Consider the following 25580-nt stretch of genomic DNA (forward strand, 5'->3'; position numbering starts at 1 on the left):
TTGGAACCAAAATGGGAAGGACCCTACACTGTACTGTTAAGTTCTTATTACGCTGTTAAAATCCTAGGGAAAGAGAATTGGATTTTACCACTCACACGTGAAATGAATGGCAGACCAAGAAGTGAGTACAGCAGGTGTCACTACAGAGCAATGAAGACAACCACGCATGTTCCGTGGATGTGCCTAATATTGTTTCTATACACAAGTTCCGGATGGATAAATATACAATTAATAAGACGAGATAATTATGATATACAAAGTTATACTGAAAACAATACCAAAGGAAACCAAATTTGGTTTAATTATTCAGGGATAGGAATGAATGAATTCAATTTAACCTTTTGTTGTATGTCAGCAAACTTACATGAAACAGTATTGACAGAAACTAAAAGCAAATGCTGTAAAAAACAGTGTAAAACTGACCAAAAGTGTTGTATATCAGTATCTGCCAAAGGAGAAATAGAAGCCTGGGTCTCCTGTGTTAGCTCAGATCAATCAAAATTGACTCCCTCGGATCAATCCAGAATGACTCCCTCGAGTAAAGTGTCTCCCATAATAGTAAAGGCAGGACCATATGTAGTTAAAAATACAGGCCAACAATGACTGTTATTTAATCCATCATGGTCTCTTAAACAAATAGAACTGTTGATGCAAATTAATATCTCTACAATCAAACCGGCCTGTTCACCATTCCTAAGTATGTCCTATACAGGATGGTTAGCATGGCTACGTGGACGAACCCTCACCTCTCCAAGATGAACAAGGAGAGATGTAACCGGTATCATAGGAACAGGATTGGGAGTCTTAAATAGTATAGATACCGAGGTACTCGTAAATAAATTGAGCACAACAACAAGCGACTTAAACAAATTAGAACACCCATTACGGTCCTCCCTATTAGCACTGGGAACTAACCAATGCCTGTTGTCTGATGTATTGCCTCAGTGGGAAGGAATTAACGAAAGGGACCACCAATTGATTGTGGATGCACTTGGTGCAGTCCAAATTAATGTTTCTCTAGCTCTCAGTTGTATCCAAGTGCAACTGTGGATGCAATCTATGGTAGCAGCAATCATAAGGGAAGGTGAAGAGGGCACCTTACCCACTGAAATTCGAAAGGTAATTTGGGATAATGCAACTAAATTTGAAAAAGAATTCCAGTCCTGGTGGTACTTAGTCAATTTTACTTATAACCCCATCGACAATAAGGCCACAGCTTTTGTCTTAACAATACGCAGTGCTTCGGTATACACCATATACCTGATCATTGCGCTGGGATTAAGCCGCAATGGGACTATACTCTATCCGATAGAACATAGAGTATGGGCCCAACGAAACAGAAACAAATGGCAAACTGTTGATGTTAACGCATGTGTTGTATGGGAACAACAAGGATTTATTTGTGAGAGTAATACCATCAAAGCTCAAGACATTTGTCTTGATACTGAACAAAATGTTTGTCATTTCGAAATACACCCTGATGAAACCCCTGAAACTGTACTTGTATATATTGGAAAAGGATGTGTCTGTATGAGAACTCTCTGTAATCTTATATTCGTAGATAACATTACTGTAGACACAAGTAATCATTCAAATATTTGTGTTTGTAATTTTTCTAAAGTTATGGGCTGTGACTTTAATTATTCAGCTCCTGTTGTGTCTTATCAATTAATACAATCTAATTATACCTTAAGTCAAGATTTATTGCCTACCCCCATCGGAATGAACCTTACATTGGTACAGAAACTACTACAACATGATGACCTGTGTCAACTGTTAAAACGCATCCAAAATAATGGACAAAAAACTCTAATCACCGTTCATCATGATACAGAAGAGATACTCCACATCTTGGAAAGAGTGAAGAAGAATGGAGAATATCATTGGTGGGAGACTCTTCTGGGATGGTCACCAACCGCAACAGGGATCTATAATCACATGTTGCACCCAGTAATAGTTATGTTAAGTTTGACCATGTTATGCCTATTGCTTACAACCATATTGTATATAAGATTATGGAGAGTGATAGTACGCCTCGAAAGGCTTCGAGAACTCTGCTTAACATATTAGCAGGGATGCTTAATAAAAACAAAGGGAGGACTGTTAGAGAATATCAGACTGAAGCTGTCTAGAATTAATTGCTTAGCATAACTTGCTTAGCATTAGTAGCTAAATTTGCTGAAGCCTTAGGCCTCAGGCTGTGAACTTTTACTTAGATAAGTAAAAGGGGGCCCCAGAGCCGGTTCAAGCTGGAGGGATAAAGAAGTTACACGGACAGCAGGAGTAGCCAACCTTGAAGATAAGAAGCAGCCTGCCTAGAGACAATGAAGGGGCCCAGTGAAGAAGGGGAAGACCCTAGACCTGACTATTACTATTGGTCCAAATTGTCGCTTAAGGGATGGGGAATTTAGATTGTAAGGGTATAATCGCCCAGGGATTTCTTTGTTTGGGGTCCCTCTTTGGAGGCACCCAGCTCGAGCTGTAATTACCGCACGTGTATCATTAAATTTTATTTTTCTTCAATCTGACTTCGAACTTTTGCCTCAGCAGGAACCTAGGGTCGGACCCTGTTATGGAGGCCGGCGAGCCTGATTTTCCATAACAAGAAGTATCTTAAGTAATTGCTGATTTCAAATGAAAGATGAAGTACCTTTTTATTTTCAGAATGTAATATTTAAACTAATTTGAATCAAGAAAGTATTGTTTATGTAAGAGATTGAAACATAACAGTTAAATCTGGTGGTTTCAGAATTAATACAGAAAGCTCAGATTTTCCTCTTGCAGTTCAAAGACTCATTAGAATCCATTAAGAGATCTAAAAATTATAAAACTATTGCAATGTATTCTTATGATACACATACCTACGTAAAAACAGCATTAGACTCCTGTTCGGTATGTAGAGAAAGGAAATAAATTAACTCTTGTGCAATATCCCTGAAACATAAGCAGTATGAACAGTGCTGGAGAATAATTAGATTTGCATAAACTCCTCCAAACCCTCATACACTAAGCTATTTATGGCTGGTTTTGAAAACCATAATTAAACAGTCAGAAAAAAACTGGAAAAAAAAGCAAAATAACCAGTGACATAGAAGTCGTGGGGAGAAAACAAACAAACAAAACCCTAGGAGATCATTCAGATTGCTTAATGAATTCTAATAATTCCAGTAAGTCACAGACCAGTAAAGATCTGTGTTATAAGTTCTTTGTTTTAAACTTTAAGAACTGCAGTACACTTTTAAAAAACAAACCACAACTGAGGAGTTGTTCAGCTTACTGAAGTATGTTTTCCTCCTATACAGATTCTTGTCAGCAAAATCTATAGCTAATAATTCCATTTTACCTGCTTGTTTATCCTTACTGAAATACAAGGAGAAATATGATTCCCAGAGCTTCTGCTAACTCTCTTTGATAGTCTCAAAAGGATTTTTTAGGGATTTGTGAATTTATAGTCATGCTACAGCACAGAATCTATATCGTAATGTATGTTCATGTGCCTCATTATCTATTTATAGCTGTGGCTAATGCAGCACCTGGTAAAACCGCCAGTTTTACAAATACAGAGAACCAATGAACTCCAGCCCTCTCAGAGCTAATGATATCTCTGTAGACCACTAAATAGGCAAGTTAGACAAAGTGACTAGTCCTGTGATACCCAACATTTTGGACTAAGAAACAAGCATTATTTAAAATGCAGACAAAAGGCCACCACTCCTTCAAATATATTCCTCAGTCTGATATGTTCCCATTGTGCCACTCATGCAGTACAAAGCAGATGACAATTATTCACTGTTCCCTGCTGGGGATTCCCTCAGCAAATGTGATGCCAGATTAGCCCACTCATTCGTTGTTTTCCCTGCAGTTCCTGGAGCTGAGGAGCCCAGTTACCATACATGGTGCAAAATGTGCCTACTCAGCTCACAGCTCTTGAGGGAGACTTTCTAATTGTCATCAGTTAAGCACTATTACCTGGGTTTTAGCAGAGAATCAAGGAACTTTGAGTCCAATCAGGCAATCCGGTCCCTCTCTTTGACATGGGCATTGCTACAGCTCTTGTAAGTCCATGGAAAATTACTGAGTGTTTCTACAACCTGAATTTGTAGTGCTCTATGACTTTGCAGGTTCTTACTGCTTACCCTGTACATAGAAAAATCTGTTTTTCACAGGGACTGTGATCTGGGAGCTTCTGTTGATTTTCAACGCTGGTTAGCACATCTGAAAAAGCTTCTTGGATAGTGGATATCACTCAGACAGTCAACTCGTTTTCCCTGTTTTTGTAGGAAGCTTTCTCCTGGAATCATTAAAAAAGAAAGAAAGAAAGAAAGAAAGAAAGAAAGAAAGAAAGAAAGAAAGAAAGAAAGAAAAAGAAAGGAAGGAAGGAAGGAAGGAAGTCCAGATAGAAAATTCTAAGTTAATGAAGAAAAGAAAAGAAAAAATTATCAGGAGTATTTAGGGATTACATTTACGTCATTTACAGGGACACTCAAAATTTTTGTTGTATACTTCACTAACTCTTCTACCAAAAAGAAAAACACCCCCAAATCCCAAACAAAACAAAAAAGAGCAAAAATTGGAGTACAGTATAGTATTTAGGTATCCCATCTCCCTGGCTTTTTTCAGAAATAAAACTGGTTACCTGCTGAGGACACACAGGAGCAGTTCCATGTAGCTTTCTGCAAGTAGAAGATGCTTTCCAGCTCACTCCTTTCAGCTCCTTTCAGCAACCTACTCCTTTCAGCTAATCGCAGAAGTAACTTTGCTGCCTCAGGCTTTAGCTGGGATCCATAGCCAGTTTTTCTACCTGTACAGACACCACACAACAGCGTGGCTAGATCCTGCTGTTCTCTTTCCTCCCTGCAAAAGCAGCCGGTATATGGTGGCACTTCCCAAAGAACCTAACCTCCACCTGTGATAGGTGCTAGTTTGTTACATCAAATCGGGAAGTGATTTTACGATGAAACTAGGCGCTAATTGCGGGCTAAAACCACAACATCCTGCAATGAGGGCATGTACCCCGCCTGAGATAATTAAGTGGAGCCAGCGAGGCGGCAATGTTAGTTTAGATAGCCTAATATGGCAATGGCGAGGTCACACAGTTGTAAAATATATGCATGACCTGAGGGTCACCACACACAACGCAGAGGAAGACTTCAGCCTTCATCCCCACGACCACCAGAAGGCTGAAGAAGACCCCCTAGCAACAGCCGGCGCAACCGCAGAAGTTACAGGAAGTGCCACATATACCCGGGACTGGAATCGCATATAAGGAGACTGTGAGGGGGGGATCGCGCGCGCCGTTGGTGGAGCAGGAGACTCCCCGGCCGCCCAGCGCTGTTTTGCTTACTTGTGACTTGCTCAATTATTAAATTGGAATTTATGCAACCCGGCCCGAGTGGTTGTCAATTTGTCGCGTTTACCTATAACACACCTAATCCTTATTTAAAAAAAAAAAAAAAGAAAAAGTGAAAAATGAGCACAGAGGCCACCTTTTCTTAGTCTCAATGGCTTCCCATGAAAAATCAGAAAAAAGTCATTAAGACATTTTGGTTGTTAGAGTGGAACTATGTTGATCTCCTGTAGCCGGAGAAACTGAAAGGGGCAAGGGACACATTTTAAAGCTTTTTATGGAAACACATAATTATTGCATAAAGCTAATGTTAGCGTCTTATTGTGGAGGAATGGTTAAGCGAGAGAGGGCCTGATCTGATTGGGATGAGCAATCCCGTTCTCAGGGTAAGGGAAGGAATGTAGGCCAAGGCAAGCGATCCTTGCAGCGGCCTTGAGCACTACAAAAGAAGGTATTCACAAAACTGGTAAACAAGTCTAGACGGAACTAGGTTCCATAAATGTCAACGGACCCCTCCACGTGGACAGCAACCTTGCACCAATCATATATCCGCTTTATGCGCGTGGACAGAAGCTGTAAACCAATCATACAGCTATTGCTAGCACATGCTCTATCGCCTGTCTATATATACTCTGTGTAAGCTCTAATAAAGAGAGAACGACCATACTCATATTGAGACTCATCGTTACTCCGGGCCTGTCCCCCCACTCCGACATCTGGTAGCAGAGGATGGTTTATTTCCGTGATTACCGACATCTGGCAGCAGAGGATGGTTTACTTCCGTGACTACCGACATCTTATAATCCATCTTTCATTAGGTAAATCTGAATGCACAGTACTGTGACTTTAAATAGTATAGAAATATCTGTATTAATATAGAATATTAATAAGTAATATAGAATATAAATAAGAATATAGATTATAGATTATTAATAAGCAATTCCTATGACACAACAGCCTATGTATTCAGGAAACAAATGTGAAGGCAGTAAAAAAACTTCTCTTATCTAAATTAACTATTATGCTTTCAGATTTTGATACTGAATTATTTAATCATTTTGTTCAAATACTATTAGTTTTTTGATATCTAATGCACTGCTCTAGATTAGCTTTATCAAGTGTCTAATAAAGCACTATGTTCATCTCTTTTGTCTTCTGTGTGAGGACTATTTTATTACAGTGTAGTATCTTTTTTTGCTGTTTTAACACTGCTTTGCAGTGGATTGCCAGCTCATTAATTTTTCTGTTATAACTCCCAAAACCCTTTCCCCATCAGTGTGCTGGATGATTGATTCCTTGCTCCCAGACGAATTTTTTACATTGGACTGCATTTACCATCTGCTAGATAGACCACCCAAAACACTCAAATTCTGAGTCTGGTTCCACTATTCCTCCTTGCCTGGCCAGGAGCCTGAATATCACTTGCAAATGTGGAGGCTGCGTTCTCTCATCTGGATAACTATTCTACATTATGGATAGAGGTTTTAAGAAAGAGCATTCAGGTAATGATATATCTCTTCTCACTACAACCAAAATACCCCCCTCTAAATATTAGGCAGTTGTTCTTTGTGTTTTCTAGCCAAACTTTTGTTTTATACCTACCATAAGCACTACATTCTGATGTGAAAAAGTATTCTCCTTCCAGCTCAGAAACAAATTTTGTACATTTCAAACACATATAGCTATTTTCACAAAGACATTTATTTTAAACACAAATGTCCGGGCAAACAAACAAACAAAAGGACATCCATTGCACTTAACCAGAGAAGAAACACCATGAAAGAAACTGCCTTCCAAAACCGTGTTTTGTATAAGAAAAAATTTCTATGACCTTAACATGAGCCTGCCTACTTTTGTTTAACTTTTATAACTTTGAAATGGTACTTCCATGTAAAAAAATCAAGACAGGAGAAGGAACTCTGCCTTGAAGAATTCTCTAGGTGAACTTTCTGTGAGAAATGGAGGATGAAAGGAAAGGAAATCTACTGGAGGACACAACACTTTAGGAAAGTACCAGTCCATCTGCTCTCCACTACACGCAGAACTGCTGCTTAGGGGGATCTCTTTAGCATAAGGATTTTCTGCTGCTTTCCTCTGCCCTGGAGAACACATTTGGCACAATACACTGACCTCTGCCTCTCCCAGAGGGATCAGGTACACAATCAGAGCCGAGGCTAATTAGCAAAATGTAAACACTGAATTGGATCAATGCTTCCCTAAGTTTTAAAGCAACAAACTGCTGTCAAGCCACAACATTTTAGCAAACTCTTTACTGAAATCTCTGTTTGATATCAAGTTGCACTGTTTGATATGTCTCCATGAACCAGCTACAGCCTTTATATCTTGATCTTGTGGCTTATAACACATCAAGAATTAAAACCTACATTTTCAAAAGCATCCACACATTTTGGATGACCAGTCTATTTTGGGCATTTTCTGCATATGTACTGACACCTCCAGCTGGCCAAGATCTCAAGCTTTTATGCTGCATTTGCTAAGCTTTTTGTTTGTATTAAAATTTTAAAGGAAGTTCAGCACCTCTTGCAAATGATGCCTATTTGTTGTAGTTACGTGTGAAACCATGCTAGCAGCGACAGTCTCTGAATAGGAGAGCAAGTAAAACTCCTGTAAAACAAAATCCTCTGTGAGTTTCAGGCTTAAGCAACAGAGCAACAGCTCATGCACTGCTGAAATGTGTGCATTTACGTTTGGTTTTATATAGTCCAGTGCAGGTAGATGGGACAGCATGATTTCATTGTGTGCTCTCTGTTTCTTCTTACATCATCATATGCAGTGTTCACAAGAATTAACAGAGAACGCTTAAGAACTTCTAAAATAGTTTTTTTGGCCAGCAGTACGTAAGTACTGGATATGTCAAACTGGTGAAACTGGGTTGGAAAATGTCAGTATGGGAAGCAATCAGGGCTGCATCTGGGGTGAAGCACATGGAACTCCCAAAGTTAGGCATTTCATGTTCATCTTGAACACACTGCAGCACACTCAAGTGCAAATAAACCAGACATTGCCTGGATCCAGCTCTCTGGCTCACTCAGCCACCTCCATTTAACCCATCTGCTTCCGCATTGCTTTCCTGTAACTGGTATCAGGCAGAGGAGATATCCCAGGGTCTTTCCTTGAAGCACTCAGACTTCACCTGCCAAAAAGTCAGGTAGCTGAAATCAGGCTGCCTAGGAGGCAGATTTCAGGAGCACGCTGGCCTCCAGACCACACTTGAGAAGAGCCATTTCACATACTGAACAGGCACACAGCCCGTGGCCATCCTTCTTCTTCTGTCAGATACATTGCACCTATTCTTTTCTTCAGTTGTATCTGATGGGATGTTCTATGAGTTCTATGAAGGCAAAGTGCATTTGCACCTTTTTAAGACATGGGTGCATACAGGTAACTAGCAAGGTCTCAGTCTGGTACAGACTGACTAAGGGATGATCTGGTAACCACAGAAAGAAGCCAGGTCCCTTTGGAAAAAGTACTGACAGTTCTGTCTTGCTCCTGATTTTCTTCTCCTTTATTTTCATGTCATCCTGCTGGTCTTAATTAGCACTATTTTTAAAATGTGGATGAGAATCCTGTCTGCTTGAACATGGTTAGCTAATGTCTGTGTTTCAAGACTATAATTGCAAATAAATTTATTTTTAATAATACTAAGTCAGGAGAGAGGTATTACAAGGATTTAATTTTATTTTGAACCAGCTCCTTTAAACATTGTTGCTGTAATACAATGCATAATCTATTACTGGAAAATTTTTGACTTTTCAGTCCTTAGAAATTGTCTACTATACCAACATTTAAATTATTCTAAAATAAATCCTGAAATCACTGGTTTAACACTGCCTCTTTATGAAGGCACACTATGACCAGTGATGCAGTTTTACAGTAACCTACAAATTGAATGCTGATATCAGCATATCATTAAATTGCTATCTTAAACAGAGAAATTCACTTCAAAAAATAAATGTGTAAATGCATCCAGAATATATTCAGACTCACAACTCCTAGCCAGCCAGGTTTTTAGATGTAACTCAGTCAGCAAGAACAGAATTCTTCTAGTGACTATGCTAGGTGCTCAAAGTTTCATTGACATCTTGCTCCCCATTTCAAGGGAGACAAATGTTCCCTAGTAAGAATCTTTAAGAAAAGAACCTGACCTGACATTTCTTTACTTAAATACAAATAAATTGAAGAACACATGACCCATAGATCCCAAATATTTAAATAACTAATGACACTACTAGATATCTACCTAATAATATAAGATAAAATAATTCTGCTCTTACATCCCCATGAAGCCTATTGTGAACTAAATTAGAACTACAGATACATTGTAATTGTTCATCAACACAAAGGAACAAATTTAAGGTTCTGCAGGGAACCTTAATTGCATCAGATCACACTTCTGATTGCTGACTTGTGCAAACTTATTCTTTACCACACTTTGTCTGCATCTTCTAATCCTTTTCTGAAAGAAAAATACTACAAATAAAAGAACCATTTTGTCAATAAATGGTTTCATAAAATAAATTTTATTCTGGAATTTAGTCAAACATGCCCTGCTCTTAGCAGCTCTACAAAAAGAAGACTCCGCTCTCTCACGCTCTTTTTCTTTTTATTCCTGTATTTCCCTTTATTTCTAAATTCTGTTAGAATTCTAAGATGATCTAAGAATATAATACAGCAGTAAGATTAGAGAGGATTATTTAGTTTACTAGATGATTTAATTATAATTTTCTTATTATCTAAAGCTATTCTTATGATAGAATGCTTTTTTAAAGAATATTTTACATAGAACTTCCTTGGTTTTCAGCTTGATTAAATTTATAGACTGTTTACAAAAAGAAAAACTTTCACCTCAAAAATGTCAAAATGTCCTCCATCTTACTTTTCACCCTACAGTATCTGTAGGGACTGATCAAGGAGGACAAACACAAGCCTAGATACTTTTAGAGTCAGAAAAATATATCCTTTTTCAACATTCTTGGTGCTCAAATGTTTGTTCTTCCCCAAATGCTGCAACTATCATTATCCTAGGAACTACTGCTACTACCTGTTTTGCAAACACACTCCAAAACCTGAACACAGGCTAGAAAAGTCAAAAGCACTTTTAGTTTACTGATCAATGGTGGAACATGATAATCTCGTTAGAAGTAAAAAGTAAATCTAGCCTGTTCTCAGTATCTATGGGATTCTCTGCTTTCCTACTTCTTTACTCAAAGACCTTAGGCACAGCTTCTTTTTAGAATGCAAGTAAATATTAACTCTTCCCTTTACCCAGTCAACTGTCAGCTCTAGAAGAAAGCCATTAGGCTGTAAGTGCAAAATCAACCTCCTTACATCAACAGCAATGAAAGGGCCAAACCGCTCTTAATAAAGACACTTCTTATTTTCCCTTTAATGGGAATTATAAGAGAAGTCTTGGTACAGAAGGGACATTCTCTGGCCAATATTTTCCACGAACAAACATAACCCCATCCCACCAAACGAAACCCTTAATCCTCACAAAAAACCCACAAAAGGTATGTCTGTTCCAGCAGTTACGCTGAACAACAGGTAAGACCCAGTCTTGAAGCCACATCTGATTCTGGATCACACAGTCACCATGAGCTCAGGTACAGACCAGCTGGAAAGGGCCATGCTTCAGGATGATATCAGCCCAAATTCATGCTCATGTGTACCAGATGGATTGGGCACAGGAAGGACTGAATGAGCTACACATACTCTTCCCTTCCCTATCACAGTAGAGACAGTCTGGACCCGCACTTCAGACAACATAGGAGCCAATAGTGAGGAAAGAGCATATATGAAACTCTGTTTGGTCAAGCCCACTCTTAAACTCAAGCCTTCCCCTCACAGATGTGACCAGTTTTGCCCCTCTTTCTTATTCTAAGGAAAAAGGTGAAGTTTTCAATTACAGCTGGCACATATAGTAACATGCTTTAAAACAGTGACATTTTATTCTGGTTTGAACCCTAAAACTGTAATTTACCAATAAATATAGATAGTATTTTTGAAAGTATGACTTCTCTTCAGTGCTGACATATCCTAAATGCTTCTGAGAAAGAAACCCTTGCAAAGATAATTGAATAAGCTTCTCTGTGGAAAACTGTTCCCTTAGGCACTTAGAGCTTATGTCCCAGGCATTGTGTTTCTAACCCTAGCAAATTCTTGCTTGTTTCATTTTTAGCACTTGCTTTTTGAAAAATTCTCAATGTTCTTTCTACCCAGATCATTCTATGAATGTTAAATCCTTTTGAAGGAAGCAGTGTTAGTATAGGCAGAGGAGAAAGGTGTAGTAAAGATGATTTCCTACTAAGGCAGTGTATTCCAAGTATTCTATTACTTTGATTTAGCCATTCTGACCTCAGTTTTGCCACTTCCTATGATCCCCACAAGCTGTCAAACACTGAACAATACAGCACTGCTGGTAGTCCACAGACAAAATGCAGAAGATATGTTCTTAATTCCTAGTCACTGATTACACCAGAAGATTGGTGTACAAGTGTGTTACACATACCACTACAAAATGGTACATAGACAAGACCTGAACAGATAATTTTTTTATTGAAATGTGTATGCTATGCCTCTTCTACTGGCACTGGTATCCAGTGACACTGAGTATGGGGACCCTGCTACAGGGTCTGCAGAGCAGACTTGCTGACATTTTACAAAAAGAGCCACTAATCACATGTTTTGAAAACAAAACTATGTGATGTGGCTAGTTCTTGAACACATCTGTGTTCATCCTTTGTTCCTTGCTCCCATTCTCAGCTTTGTATCCTTTCTCATACTGCTTCCTTAGTTCCTTCTTCTTGCGTATCAGTCAACATGTTCCACTGACATCCCTCCTCAGAACCCACTGCTGTTGCCTAGTCTTAAGATACTTTTATTCCACTGCTGATGTATATTCCTCCCTTCTCATCCTACTACATTTTAAACCATAAAAATATATGCTTTTTGCTTGTGGTTGTTGTATTCCTGTTGGCTTGCCACTTGAAACGTTCCTGCTTCACTTCACAGAATCACAGAACAGCTGAGGTTGGAAGGGACCTGTGAAGATCATCTAGTCCAACTGCCCTGCTTAAGCAGAATCACCTAGAACACATTGCCCAGGACCCTGTCGAGGCAGTTTTTGAATATCTTCAAGGATGAAGGCTCCACAATCTCTCTGGACAACCTGTTCCAGTGCTTTATAACCCTCACTTCTTTCTTTTTTCTACTATTTTCACATTTTCTGTTTGTCTAATCTATGAATTTTTTCTTGGCAGAAACCATTTCTCTAAAGCATATTTAAAGCTAAGTTAGTATATATATGGTTAAGGATTGCTCAAATGTAGCTTTCTCTGCTCTCCTGTCTAAAAATTTATGAGCTTTTTGACAACCTATACTTTCAAGCTCAATGAACAGCACATCATACACACAGGCATCTCCATATCACAGAATGGAGACTTTCCTTTTTCCATCCATTCCCTTCCCTCTGCACTAATCAGTACTTTCCATCTAGTTTTATCTACAAGCTATTGAGAGCTGTTATGATTATGTTAACAAAATGAAACAAAAAAAGGCATTCACACTCCTCAGAAGAGGAATTCTATGAAAGGAAGAGTGTCCTTAATTTTTCCTTGACCTCATTCAAGCCTCAATAAACTAACTTTAAGCAATTTTATCTTTATCCACTTTACTCAACAAGAATTTAAGAAACTGGGGATAGCATACCACCTATGAGACTCATAGGAGATGCATGGAATCATCATAAACAAGCATATACTATTACATAAAGGAGCAGCAAACCGAAACGCTTACTAACAGAAACATATCACTGTTAATTAAAATGCCAGGTACACAAATCCAAACCAATGCACTGAGCAATGCTTATTGTTAAGACCATGTACCTTGCACTGAAATTCTCTGCATTTGCTCAGTTATAATCTCATCAAATTCTAACCTCTGTGGTTGAAGTTGTGATTTGAGTATATCTCACACTGGGGAGTCAACTGGTCTAAAACTGAAAATTCCCATATGCGGTGTGCCTCTGGGGAGTACCCGACGGATTAGGAGCTCATGAACTAACTACACATTTTGTGCTTACCTTTACAGGCAGAATGCTTAATAATCCCCTGTAGTTCACAGCCTTTATTAAGAACAAGACTATCTTGTAACCTGAGCAGAGAAGCAGTATCACTCCACCTCAGCGAGTACCAGAAATGTTACGTAAGATGACTACAGGTAAAGCTGGGAATAAAATAACATCTCTAAAGCACAAACCCTAGGATTCATTAGCTGTTTTCTTTTTCAGACAGGAAACACAACTTCTGGGTTTTGCCCCATTCCATGTAAAATGTAAAATGTAAAATATTTTAGTATACCTAGCTTAAAAAAGTATGGATTTACAGATGAACAAATGCTTAGAATGCCACATCATCAATTAACTACATATAGTCCTATATATAGTATATATATACACACACACATACACACTATAGTTGACTTTATATAAGTCTCTGTCTCCTACTGTAATCACTTGATTAGATTGTCCTTCCTAGGGCCAGTGATGATGCAATCACATCATAATTTAACAAAACACGAGACTGTAATGCATACAGAAAGGGGAGAATCAGGGCTTAAAAAGCTACCTTAGCTTTCATGTTACCTGCCTGTATTTTCCACCCTGCAATGTTCTTTTATTATAGCAGCTATATATTGAGGAATATATTCTGAAGGAATCAAGAAGAGGAGTTTGGAATTTCTTAACAATTTAATGAAAAATAAAGTAGTACTAGTAAAGATTTTATAGGTAGCTCTATGATCTAGTGACGATAAAATGTTATAACCTCAAGGACCTTTTGTTTTTTCAAACAAAAAAGTTTAAAACACTGTTCCAAGACAGGAGATCAACCAGATGCAAACATTAAAATGAGAAAATAATAAACAAAGTATGTTTTCTGCTTCTCCGAGTATGGAAAGTCATCTATAGAGTCCAAATGCTTGAAGAAAAAGTACTGATAATGTTCTTAAGTTTAACTTTCAGTATAAATAGTAATCTATATAATAGTGCTCCACTGAGAAAGGTGCTAATGTCAATATATCTGGCCCCATGTGTAAATACAGGAAACTCATCTTTTGCTGGGAGTAGCTTAACCAGTAAAAATTAATGAACATATACAGAGGTAAGTGAGGGGAAAATCTGTCCCCAATATTTAGTGTTGATATTAGTTCTTTTAAAATTAATGTTGAGAACTGAGACACAACAGTTTTGCCTGAAACAGTTAACACAGTAGAATTTGAGTATTGGATTTCTGAATTAAATTGTTCTTTCATATTTTTGCAGTTACACTAAAAACAGTGCTTGTCATACATAGGTACATAGCATACATATTTGCTTCTGCCTATTTTTACTAGAACAATCATTTTGAATGTCTTTGACACAGCATACAGTTTTCTAATTCCAGGTTGGAAAGTCCTCTATCAGTGATGGTTTCTAAAGAATAACAATATCCATGCATGCCATCTTAGAAACTTCCTCATATGTTTCACCAACCTTGCATATTTAATTTCACTGATTTATGCACTTGCTATGTTCTAATGACCCACATGTCTCTGATGGGTAAGCCACTAATGCCATTGACACATTAACCTATTAACCTCTCCTTAAAAATAAACATGACATTCATACAAATTGAATAAAAAAAGCCAAGCAGCAATAAAACAGTAGCATTGTGGTATCACAAACTATTACACTAGATGTCAAGACTGGCTAAAGTTAAGAACAAATAAGCATATTGAGAATGAACAGTAGTGAGATTTATTATATTGCAAAATTATTTTGACACTGTTTGCTGGTTTATGAATTTGATAGCCAGCATTATCCACATTATAAAATGTAAATGGGAGAAACATCTCTGTACCAATCACTCATTTCTTAAAAGCTGTTTTACAGAATTATGACCCTCCCCTGGGAAGTCCCGATAGCTCCTTCCAAAGTGCAAATTGCCTTCCAAATCTCACTGAAGACAATGGGAGCAGGGGACTCTGAGCACAGTGCAAGAAATATTCATCACCTTGGAGAAGGCACTTTATACAGCTTTCAGCAGCAATCATTCTAGTGGAATAAATCTGTTATTTTAAAAAGAAAAAGGAGGCATTCTCAGCAATTTTTCAGACACAAATTAAGTTAGTTTATCCGAATATTTTAGTTTGCAGAGGAAAAACAAGTGTTCCTAGCAAATTATAAACTTTATATTGCACGTATTTACTTTGTTCTACTTCAGAAAAATTTCAGCCTACCACATCCCTCAAAATTTAAGAAAATGCGCTGCTGTCATACCAAGCCAATCCATCTACATTGAAACTGTACTGCATTAGCATGTATTTATGCATAGCATGGGCAAAAATAATAAAGACATGGAACCGAAACAGGAAAAAATTCTTAAAAATATTTCCCGAACATATAACGGAGTATTTGCTGTCTACATCTCATCCACAGTGAGTCTACATAGCAACCAGAGAAGGATGGAGAGGCTACATTAAGTCTCAGGGTCTGTATACACGACCAGAGAGACAGGCAGACAGAAGAAACATTCCGTGTAAACGCTGTGCTGGGTTACGCTCACGTGGTACCTCCAGGCTATTTCCCCTCTTTCTCGGGCAGGACGGAAAAAGTGAGGAATGGGAACCCCGTGGGGAGGGAGGCCGGGGGTAGCCCCGAGGGTGGCTGGCGCGCACCTGCCCGTACTGAAAACAACGGAGGGAAAGAAAGAACAACAAAAGCTGAGAGATGGCGGCAAACTCCCCCCTCAGTCCCGGGGTGCCCTCGTGCCCCCCGCCGCCGGAGAGAGCGATCCCCTGCCCGCCGGAGCCCCCACCACTGGCGCCGGGGCCGGGGCCGGGCCTGGGTGACAGGGCCGCTCCTTTGTCTTCCACCGCCCTCAGCGCAGCGCAGCGCCGCGCCGGGCCAGGCCAAGGGGAGGGGAGGGGAGGGGAGGGGAAGGGAGGGGAGGGCGCGGCGGGCCGGGCCGGGCCGCGGGAAAGCCGGAGCGGGTCGGCTCAGGCTCAGCCTCCCCACGTGCACGCGTGGGCGCGGGCTGCTGTGCCGGCCGACCGCCGGGGCGGGGGCGGCCACGCCGCGCCTGTGCGGGGAGCGCTGCGGGGGGCCCCGCTGGGTGCTGCCGGCGGGGCATTACCTGAGCAGTTGATGCCTTTCCCCTTGCCGGTGCCGCCGCTTTGGCACTCGCTGCCAGGCAGGGGGTTGGACGCGCGGCTGGCGGGCAGCGCGGAGAGGGCGAGCACAAGGAGGGCCGAGGTGCAGCACAGCGCCAGCGGCGGTCCTGTTCGCAGCAGCGGCTGGGCGGCGGCCGAGCTGTCTCCCACCATGGCGAGGGGGCGGCCGAGGAGCAGCGGCGGGGCAGCGGGATGGGGGCAGCGGGATGGCGGCGGCAGGCCCACAGCATCAGCCGGAGCCCAGAGTGCCGCCCGAGTGGAACCGTCTTTTCTCCGCCGGCCCGGAGCAAGCCTTCAGCATCCCCGTCGCGGTGGCCAGAGAGACCCGGCGTCGCCGGCGCCTCGCCGCGGCAGGGCTGGCTCCGCGGTGCGGCGCGGCGTGGCTCCCGCAGCCCGGCTGTGCGGCGGCTGCCTCGGCGGCGCGCTGCCGGCGGGGCCGCTCCCCCCGGCCGCGCTCCTTTGTGCGCGGCGCTCGGCAGCGCCGCCGCTCCGGCTACAACAAAGGGAGCGCGGCTGAGGCGGCTGCTGCTGCCGCCGCTGCGGAGGGAGGAGGCGGGGGGGGGGGGAAGAGCAGAGCAGAGGAGAAGCACATGTGATGGTAGCCCCCTCCCCCGGGACCCGGAGGAGAGGTGAGGGGCTTCTCCGTGCTCCGCGGGCAGGGCGAGCGGCGGGGAGGCGGGCGGCGTCCTGGGAGCGGCTGCCCGCACGGCGGGGGCCGGCGGCGTCGCTGCCTCCCGCGAGCGCCGGGCCCGGCCGGGGGAGGCGGCGGCGGCGCGGGACACTCGGCGGGGAGCGGAGCGCGGGCAGCCCCGCGGATGCGGGCGACAGCGCGGCGGCAGCAGCCACTGCCCATCGCTCGGGGCGGCCGGTGGTAGGTACCACCGAAAGGCGTGAGGGAATAATAATAAAGGGCGAATGAATGAAGAGCGGGTTTGTGTGTGCGAAGTCCTCCAAGGGCAGCGAGGAGGGAGGACCGGGTGCATATCGTTTGTCATCCGACAAGATGGTTTATTATTCCTTGATCAGTTGACACAAGTGGGGATGAGGAAGAAAGCAGAGAGACCATTTTTACTACCGATTAATTGTAAGGCTTGTTATTTTTTAGTGTACAGGAGCCCAGCACCTATGGCAGGAGTATTTCTACAAATCCAAATAAATTCATATGTTCACAGTAAATGTAGTGGCTTTTGTAACAGAGAGCTTTTATTATCTTTTTTTTTTTTTCATGGAGACCCTTCAGAGGGCCAGGAGGTAGAGTGCCAGGCATGTCTTGAGCGCAAACTCTCCATGTCTTATTGTGTGGCTTGAAGTATTGTGTGATTTGGCAGCACTGGGATCATTTTTACACAGGGAAAACATAGGAAGTATTTGTACATTCAGCAAGAGATTTTCCTGGCTCAGTTGAGGCTTACATTTGGTACTAGTTTTTCAACATACTGTACAAAACATTTGCTGTTCAAGACCAAGAGCTGCCCATTTCCTAGGTCAATCTGCTGCTGCATGCCACGGTCTGGCTCTGAAGTATGGCTCCTGTGTGAGGAGGGAGACCTTAGAGTAGTTTGCTAACAGCAACAGTCAAGAATAAGGCCATAAATCCATTTATAAGCTCTGGGTAGGCACAGTGGTCAGCCATACAAAGTCAGGCTTTTTTTTTTTAATATGTAGATGAAGAGCTAAGTTCTGTATTGCTAAGACTGAAAAAGCTATTTTCTTTCAGAATGTAGCAGTCAGCACTGACTGTCTCTGCTATGTAAACATTTTTCTGTAATTATTTTCTCCTTTTGTTAATAGGGATGATAGAGGGGGGTGTGGTGAGATCTCAGAAGACCTCTGCTGCTTGGCAAGGTATGTTAACTTGCATGGAGACTTGCTCTGCTGTAACTAGGCTGCTTTAGGTACATTGGCTACCTTATTTAAAGTTTGCTCAGACATCTGCATTTTGCAATTTGGTCTGCTAGGCAGGTACACCTTTTCAGGCTTTAGGACATGGGACTGGCACAGATCTTGTGTTCTGAAGCTAGTACTTTGCTACTGTAGGAGTAAATACACCATATAGCCCTTTCTATAAACAGAGCAATATCCACCTTGCATTAAGTATATTTGACCTCACTTCTTGCTGGGGGGCTGTACCAGAACTTCCCTCATGTCTTTGTCAGAAAGCTCCTTCCAAAGTCTGGCTTAAACATATTCAATACCCACTTGTTCTTGTAGTATACTGAGCTTTAGTTTAGACATTTCTCTCTCCCTCACATATATGCCTGTAATGTATTTATAGGCAACAGTCATACCCACTCTCAAGTCTAACTTCCTGCACCAAACACAATTTGAATTCAGCTTTCTTCAGCATAGCTGACAGTAAATATATAACAGTTTTTTACAAAAACACTGTCTTTTGCAATGGAGGAGAAATCAGGAAATCTCCTGATTTCTTCTGGATGACCTTTTCTCATACAATTTGCTTTTTATGTGACCAAAACACACTGATGGTTTGGGGTCACACTGTGAGTGAGTAATACAAGCAACACTTTCTATTTGTTTGTCATTTACAGTCTATAATAAAAATGCTTTTTGTGAATGTCTAAGTGCATGATCTTTATCTTTACCACTACTGAATTTCAGCTCATTTCTGTCATTCCAGTCCTCTAGATCATCTCTGTATGATATTCAGAACCTCCTTTCTATAGATAATCCTGCCCAGTTTTTTGTTACCAGCAGACTCCAAATTTTATGTTAATGAAAATACATAAAAATATTCATCACAGAACTTTAAGAAACAGTAATAGTAACTTCTCTCAGTTTAAACATTCCCCTTCCATGTCATTATGTTGTCATTTGTAGCAAGTTCCCAACTTAATTTACAGCTTTGTTACAGTTCCCCATCTCTTTCAGCTTAACTAGGTAATCTCTATGTGGCATCATATCAGAGGTTTGATTATAAGTAAATCTCATGGGAGTTTTTTGTTTGTTTGTTTGTTTGTTTTTGACTCCTGGGATAGATGATATGCCATTTTTTAGCTAGAAAAGTCATGTCTGAGCTGTGTTATCTGTCTGGGTGCATCTCTAGCTAACCTTAGGTGATACAGTCATGCTTGACTGGCAAATTCACACTATGCCAGCTGGGTATTCACTCTTACTCTGTCTCTGATTAAAAAATAAAGTAAAAATAAGCACTTCTCTGCCAGCTAAAGAAGCAAAAGATCTCTGAATGAATTTGAACAAGCAGTTTCTGTGATACAAATTGTTACAGACTGACAGAATGCCACACTGAGGAAATGACAGCTCTGATATTTCTTTGAGATCATGTTAAATTCTGCCACATTCAGTACCTTCCATCTTTGGCTAGTAAATTTGACTTTATTTTAATTATACAATGATTACACTTCTGCTCACCTCCAACTGCTCTCTTGTGAAAGTAGGAAGCTCTACAGATTGTCTAAGATTGTCATCCTTTGCGAGCATTTGAACACAAACAGCAGTTTTTCACAGTCTGCTGCTGGTGCATCCACAGTTTCTGCTTTCTCTTATTTTTCTCCAGTAATTGTAAAAAGGCTGATGCACAACCAAAGGTAAGTAAGCAGTATGTAAAAGCAGAGAAAGGTGACCAAACCAGTGAGAGGGATTACATTTGCCAAAGACCTGGATATGATTTAGATGCATATAATTGTGAAAACACTTTTATTTCATCTTAGAGTACAAGAATGGAGAACAGAGATCTATAATTTAGTGAAATAATTAAACTATTGTTCAGAGCCCCATGTGTCATATAGCTGTGTGAGACATTAGAATCCTGCCCTTGATGGCTTTTTGCCAGAGAATTGTACTTATAAGTCTCAACTTTGATTCTTAACCAAAGAGTGTTTCTAATGCTTGAAGTTGTGAAAAAAATATTAACAGAGTATAAACTGGAGCAGTGTCATCAAGTCAAATCTATAATCAGCCTGAATAAATGCCTGAGGACAAAGGAATCCTTTCTTATACACTGTTTCACTTCTGATCTTTTTATTAGGAATACTCGGTTTGTCCAGTGGTTGATCTCATTTCTCTACCCCCAGTTGTTTTCTCCTCAGTGCCAAAAATCTCAGCTGACACCTACCCAAATCTACTACCTTCTGCGTTTACAACCTTGCTAATAAAAATAAGAATCTTTATTATATAGTTCAGCAGCATTTTGATGATATAAAATATTAGTGCAATATCAAAACAGTGAAGAAAGGACCAGCTGGTACTGGTTATGGTGTATACTTTCATGTATAGTTAATTCATTATTTAATTTCATAAGTAATTGATGCACATTAAAATTATTTTTAGCACTATAGAATTTCTGCTGTGTTATTCATGAGTGCTACAGAATTCAAGAGTGTGACCCAGGATTTAGTGTTAGGTGACTGTATAGTACTTTGTATCCTATCCTACAGACCCCACGCCAGTTGATTTCACCACGCACACCCACTGGCAATGCAGACATCCTTTCTGAGCATTCCTTGGCTAGAAGACTCTTTGCTGAACAGGAAGGGGTTTCTTTCATAGTATTTAGCACAGTACTATCTTGGTCCTTTCAGTCCAGAACTAAACATGGAGCATTAGTCCCAGATCAATACTTTGTCTTTGTTTTTAGAGTTTCACTAAGTCTAACTTTTCTGCTAAGTCTAACTTTTAGTCAAGAGGCTTGATCAAGTGATTCACAATATTTAACACCCGTCAAAGCTAGGAAAAAGATTTCATGTCCTGTACAGGACTGTAGGCCAAACTGAATTTGCTGCCACAGTAATGAGGACAGAACAAGGACAAGACCTCAGGAAAGCCAGACTTGCTACTGCTGCTGCTCCTAGAAAGTGGAAAAGATATGGCTGACAACTGCTACTGCCTCCTCTGTACAACTTGGTCATGGCTCTGTGAAAAGCAACATAGGCAGTGGGACAGTGGCAGCAGTCTGCTGCCTTAATCAGCAGTGTCCTCGTCCAGTGCTTAGAGCTGCCCCCAATGCCTCACCAATTTCTGAGGCAGCAACACTTCTAGCACAGTTGTTCCTGGGCAGCTGAAATCTCTTTCCCCTGTGTTGCCATGTCATCTCTTTTACGTCTTTTACTTCATTCCTGTGTTTCTTTTCTCTATTTCCCTCTACTTCTTTAACCTCTGATTTTTCAGACATGTGCCTACATTTTTTTTCTTCCATAATTTCCTGTCTTTCTCTTCTCTATTCACCATGATGCCAAATCTGTGTTTCTTGTCTTTCAGTTATTTTCCCTCTTCTTTCCCAGAATATCTTTCTTCAGTTGAAAGACATGACCAAAAACCCATTTGGATCAGCAGGATGATTCCTAAGAACCAGGCTAGAGATACAAGTCGAAGACACAAGAAGAAATGTCACTGCTAGTTCATTTCCCCACAAATGCAGGAATGAACTTATCACTATCCTACCAGCCCATATATATTATTGAATGTGATTTCCAGATGTTGACAAATGCTTTTGACTGTTATGGATTGGACTATTTCAATTCTTTGTTAATAGGGGCCACAGTGAATTACATCTAGGCTGCAGCTAATTCATAACATTGTAACCTGTATAATGCTAGGTGTACAAAGAAGGTGATATGTTTAATTCTACAGATCTTTCACTGTATCTGTAAAAATCATGCAGTTTTTTTAATTCTGCTATTAACTTTTGGCAACCTAAAGGCAAAAATATAGTATACTTCACTGAACTTGAGCTGTATTGCCCCAACAGTGCTCTGTATTCTGAATTAGATGAGTATTTAGTTTGTTTTAAGTATAATCTTCAGTTAATGAGTACTAGAGATTTTGCCAATTATGCCCCTTGCTTTGAGAATACCCTTCATGTTGTTATCTGCAATTCTTAATCAAAATGTAAAAGCAGATTAAAGAATGACAGGTTTTATGCTGCATTTCATTGTCCCTAATGACTGGTTTTAGTAGTACATTATATTGTAAAATATTCTCAGACATTTTTGTCAAGGGGCTCTGTAATTTCAATTTTATTTTGTTTTAATTTTTTTTTTTTGGAAGCACACAAGTGAATGCAGCATACTGCTTGTCGATCCACTAAAGAAATACAGAAAGGTACTATTACTTCCCTGTGCTGTGACAGTGTGCAATTCAAAATTACATAAGCTTTTTTTTATTGCTATATTTCATTGCATTTCCCAGTCTAATTTTCTCCAACCTTCTCCAACCTTCTTCTACTGCTATAGTTTTGCATGCCTTTTCAAAGTTTATTAACCATTTCCATGTCACTGTAAGCTGATTTCTTTTATTACACATTTAGCCTTCTCAGGCATAGCCTTGTGCTTTGTTATCAATAGCTATAAGGTTCATGCTTGTATTATTACCAGATTTTCCAAGTTTTATTTTCTTACATATTTTATGATGTTTTGCACAAAAAGGGGAAGATTATACTGTTCTTGATCCACATTATCTATAATGCTTATAAGCAAAAAAGCAATTTCGTTATCATTATGTCAATATGTAACTATATACTTCAAAAAAAAAAAGTAACTGTCAAAGAAAAGGAGGAACAAAAATTTTGCATATTTTTAACATGCACAGTGTTTGTGGCATATAAAATAGGAACAGGGCAAGGAGCCAGTTCCAACTTAATGCACATTCAGGTTAATGAGAGATTAGGGCCCAGAATAATGACATTCTTAAATGATAATATATTCTTATCTTGTTTCTCCACAAAAATTCAGAATGAATTTCCAAAGCTTGAGGAAGCTCAGTATGTGTTCATTAACATAGTAATATGCTTTTTTCAGCACATCTGTAAATATTTGCAAGTCATGACTTATAAATGGGAGATATACTGGATTTCCAGAACCTTGCAAAATTTCCTTTGGTGGATAATAAAGGCAAATGGATAAATTTCCATAAGAACGTGTCTAATATGATTACATTTGTGTCCAGAAATATAAGACTATATATTATGTATTTAAACTAGATGGACCATCAGCTACAGTGCTCCACGTGTTTCTGTCTGCCTTCCAGAAGTTTTCAGGATAAGAACAAGACCCATTATGTGAACCATTGTGCCATCTGACAAGTGACAGCTGGTGCACATTGGTGAGGGTGCACCTGGAAAGATGGCACTTTTGGCCAATGTGTGATAAAGGTTTTGTAGTGAATTATGATGCTTTCACAACGACTTGCCCATATAAAAAAAAATGCTAGCTGAACCAAGCATTTCCTACCATCCAATTATGCAACTATAACAAAGGTCTGAAGTCAGCTTCCATCTTCTTGGCAAAGTGATTTAGTAAGTATTCCCTTAATACCAACAGTGAAATTTCTACTTAGAAAGATAGGAGATTAATACTTTTTTTTGCAGGTAGCACAGACCTCTCGACCTACTGTAATCACATGATTTGTTTGTATGTACCATTCTCTCCTTTCCCAGTTTCCTCTCAAGAAATTTTACATGTTTTCCCCTAGATGTACATACTGATCTGAAAAGCAGACCCTGTTTCTAAGCAACTGAAAGTATTTTCTTTTTAGAGATAGAGCTCCATCTGAGGGATATTCGCCAGACCGCCATACCAGGTCTTGGTCACTGGCCTCTGCTCTCTTGGCTTGCATGATCACCGGTAGGCTGCAGGGCTTTCCTTATTTTAGCTGCTCTGCCATTTTATTTGGGCACAGGCTTTGTGTCTGCTACTCTTTCCCAGGAGAGAAACCTCATAGCAAAGCTGCCTAAATATCTGGAGTCACTGTTGTCTCCAAACATATCCCAGTATCTCAAATGCATCCACTTTTGAAATTCCAGCTGCCTGGAGTATGGGGTCCTACCTTTTCCTTTTCAGAGACATATAATTGGCATAACACATAAAACATACACTTTTGTGCACATTAGTAAACCAGCAATGCTCTATATTTAATGGTTGGGGTTCTTTTGTAGAAAGTACAGAGAGCATTAGAAAGCAGATTCAGTAGGTATTGGAGTATTGTAACAATTACATGACATTTTTAAATTTGGAACTTTTGTCTGTATCACAGAATGCTTCTAAAACCTGTAAGATTCAAAGAAGTACTTCTCTCTGCCCCAGGATATGTGTATTAAGTCAGGAAGTGGCACTAATTGATTGTAACTGGGGAGCAGGCTAAATTGGCTGAAATACATCAATCAATATGCAAGCATTGATTAAAACTATTAAGTGAGATGCACTACATTTCACATATAGAGAAATGCTGATATTATTTGACTACCATGCAGCCTTAAGAGGTGCAATGAAACGTTATTTATATTTTATTATTTTTGCCCCAAAAGACATGATTTTATGGATGCTGACATGAGTCAAAGCTAACTTTCAGAATAGCATTAGTCCCTTTGTTCTTCATCAGGTCATGCTTGGTATTGATGCTTGAGATGATGAAAGGGGTGTTACTTCACAAGACTCTGCTTGCTAGATTCCTTGCTTTTACAAAAGGAGAAATGGAATTGCATCTGCGCCACAAAAACTGCAGATTGCTCTAAAATACAGATTTTACCAAAGCACTTTCTATGCCTAGTAGCATAATATGTAGTGGACTTGTTGTTGACACAGCTCTGGATATTTATATTCCTTCCAGAATAGCACAACAGGATTCTGAATGTTGTGTGGGGATTGATGATAGGATTGCTACTGAAGGAAAGAGAATTGATTCTAACGTGTGCACTGAATTTCAATCTGGAAACAATGAGCTTTCTCATGAAGACTGAGGGGAAAAAAGAAAAAACCCTGCTTTTACTGACTGAGTTGAATTCTATGAAGTATTTTTTAATCTCTCATCGATTATTTACCAATATCAGTGGGATAATAGAGTGCAGTTCACAGCTACTACTTATTTTATTCTGAGAATTCAAAATGCAAAAGGCAAATTTTTTATGATTTAAGTATGCTGAAGTTTCATTTTTAAAAATACATTTAAATGCATTTGTAGTAATGATGATAGGATGTAATTTGCTTTTAGAATTCCATAATTTGAATGAAAAATATTTTTATATTTATTCAGC

The 25580-nt window shown here is 40.1% G+C and overlaps 1 protein-coding gene, 1 long non-coding RNA gene and 1 pseudogene across 3 annotated transcripts in view; 2 read left to right on the forward strand and 1 right to left on the reverse strand.

Moving 5' to 3' along the window:
- Nucleotides 1-16821, reverse strand: part of TMEFF1 (transmembrane protein with EGF like and two follistatin like domains 1) — a 135173-nt gene extending 118352 nt beyond the window's left edge. For both annotated transcript variants that reach the window (XM_067292418.1, XM_067292417.1), the window contains exon 1: nt 16540-16821. In XM_067292418.1, coding sequence (XP_067148519.1) covers nt 16540-16729 — 190 coding nt within the window. In that variant the 5' untranslated portion in view covers nt 16730-16821. The remainder of the gene's footprint in view (nt 1-16539) is intronic.
- LOC136991394 (uncharacterized) lies at nt 206-2328 on the forward strand (annotated as a pseudogene).
- LOC106496959 (uncharacterized) lies at nt 15988-23458 on the forward strand. Its single transcript, XR_001294709.2, has 3 exons — nt 15988-16017; nt 18368-18421; nt 21835-23458. It is a non-coding gene; the product is annotated as an uncharacterized lncRNA (long non-coding RNA).
- The last annotated feature ends 2122 nt before the right edge of the window (nt 23459-25580 follow it).

This window comes from Apteryx mantelli, chromosome 2, assembly GCF_036417845.1.
Source record: "Apteryx mantelli isolate bAptMan1 chromosome 2, bAptMan1.hap1, whole genome shotgun sequence".
NCBI lineage: Eukaryota > Metazoa > Chordata > Aves > Apterygiformes > Apterygidae > Apteryx > Apteryx mantelli.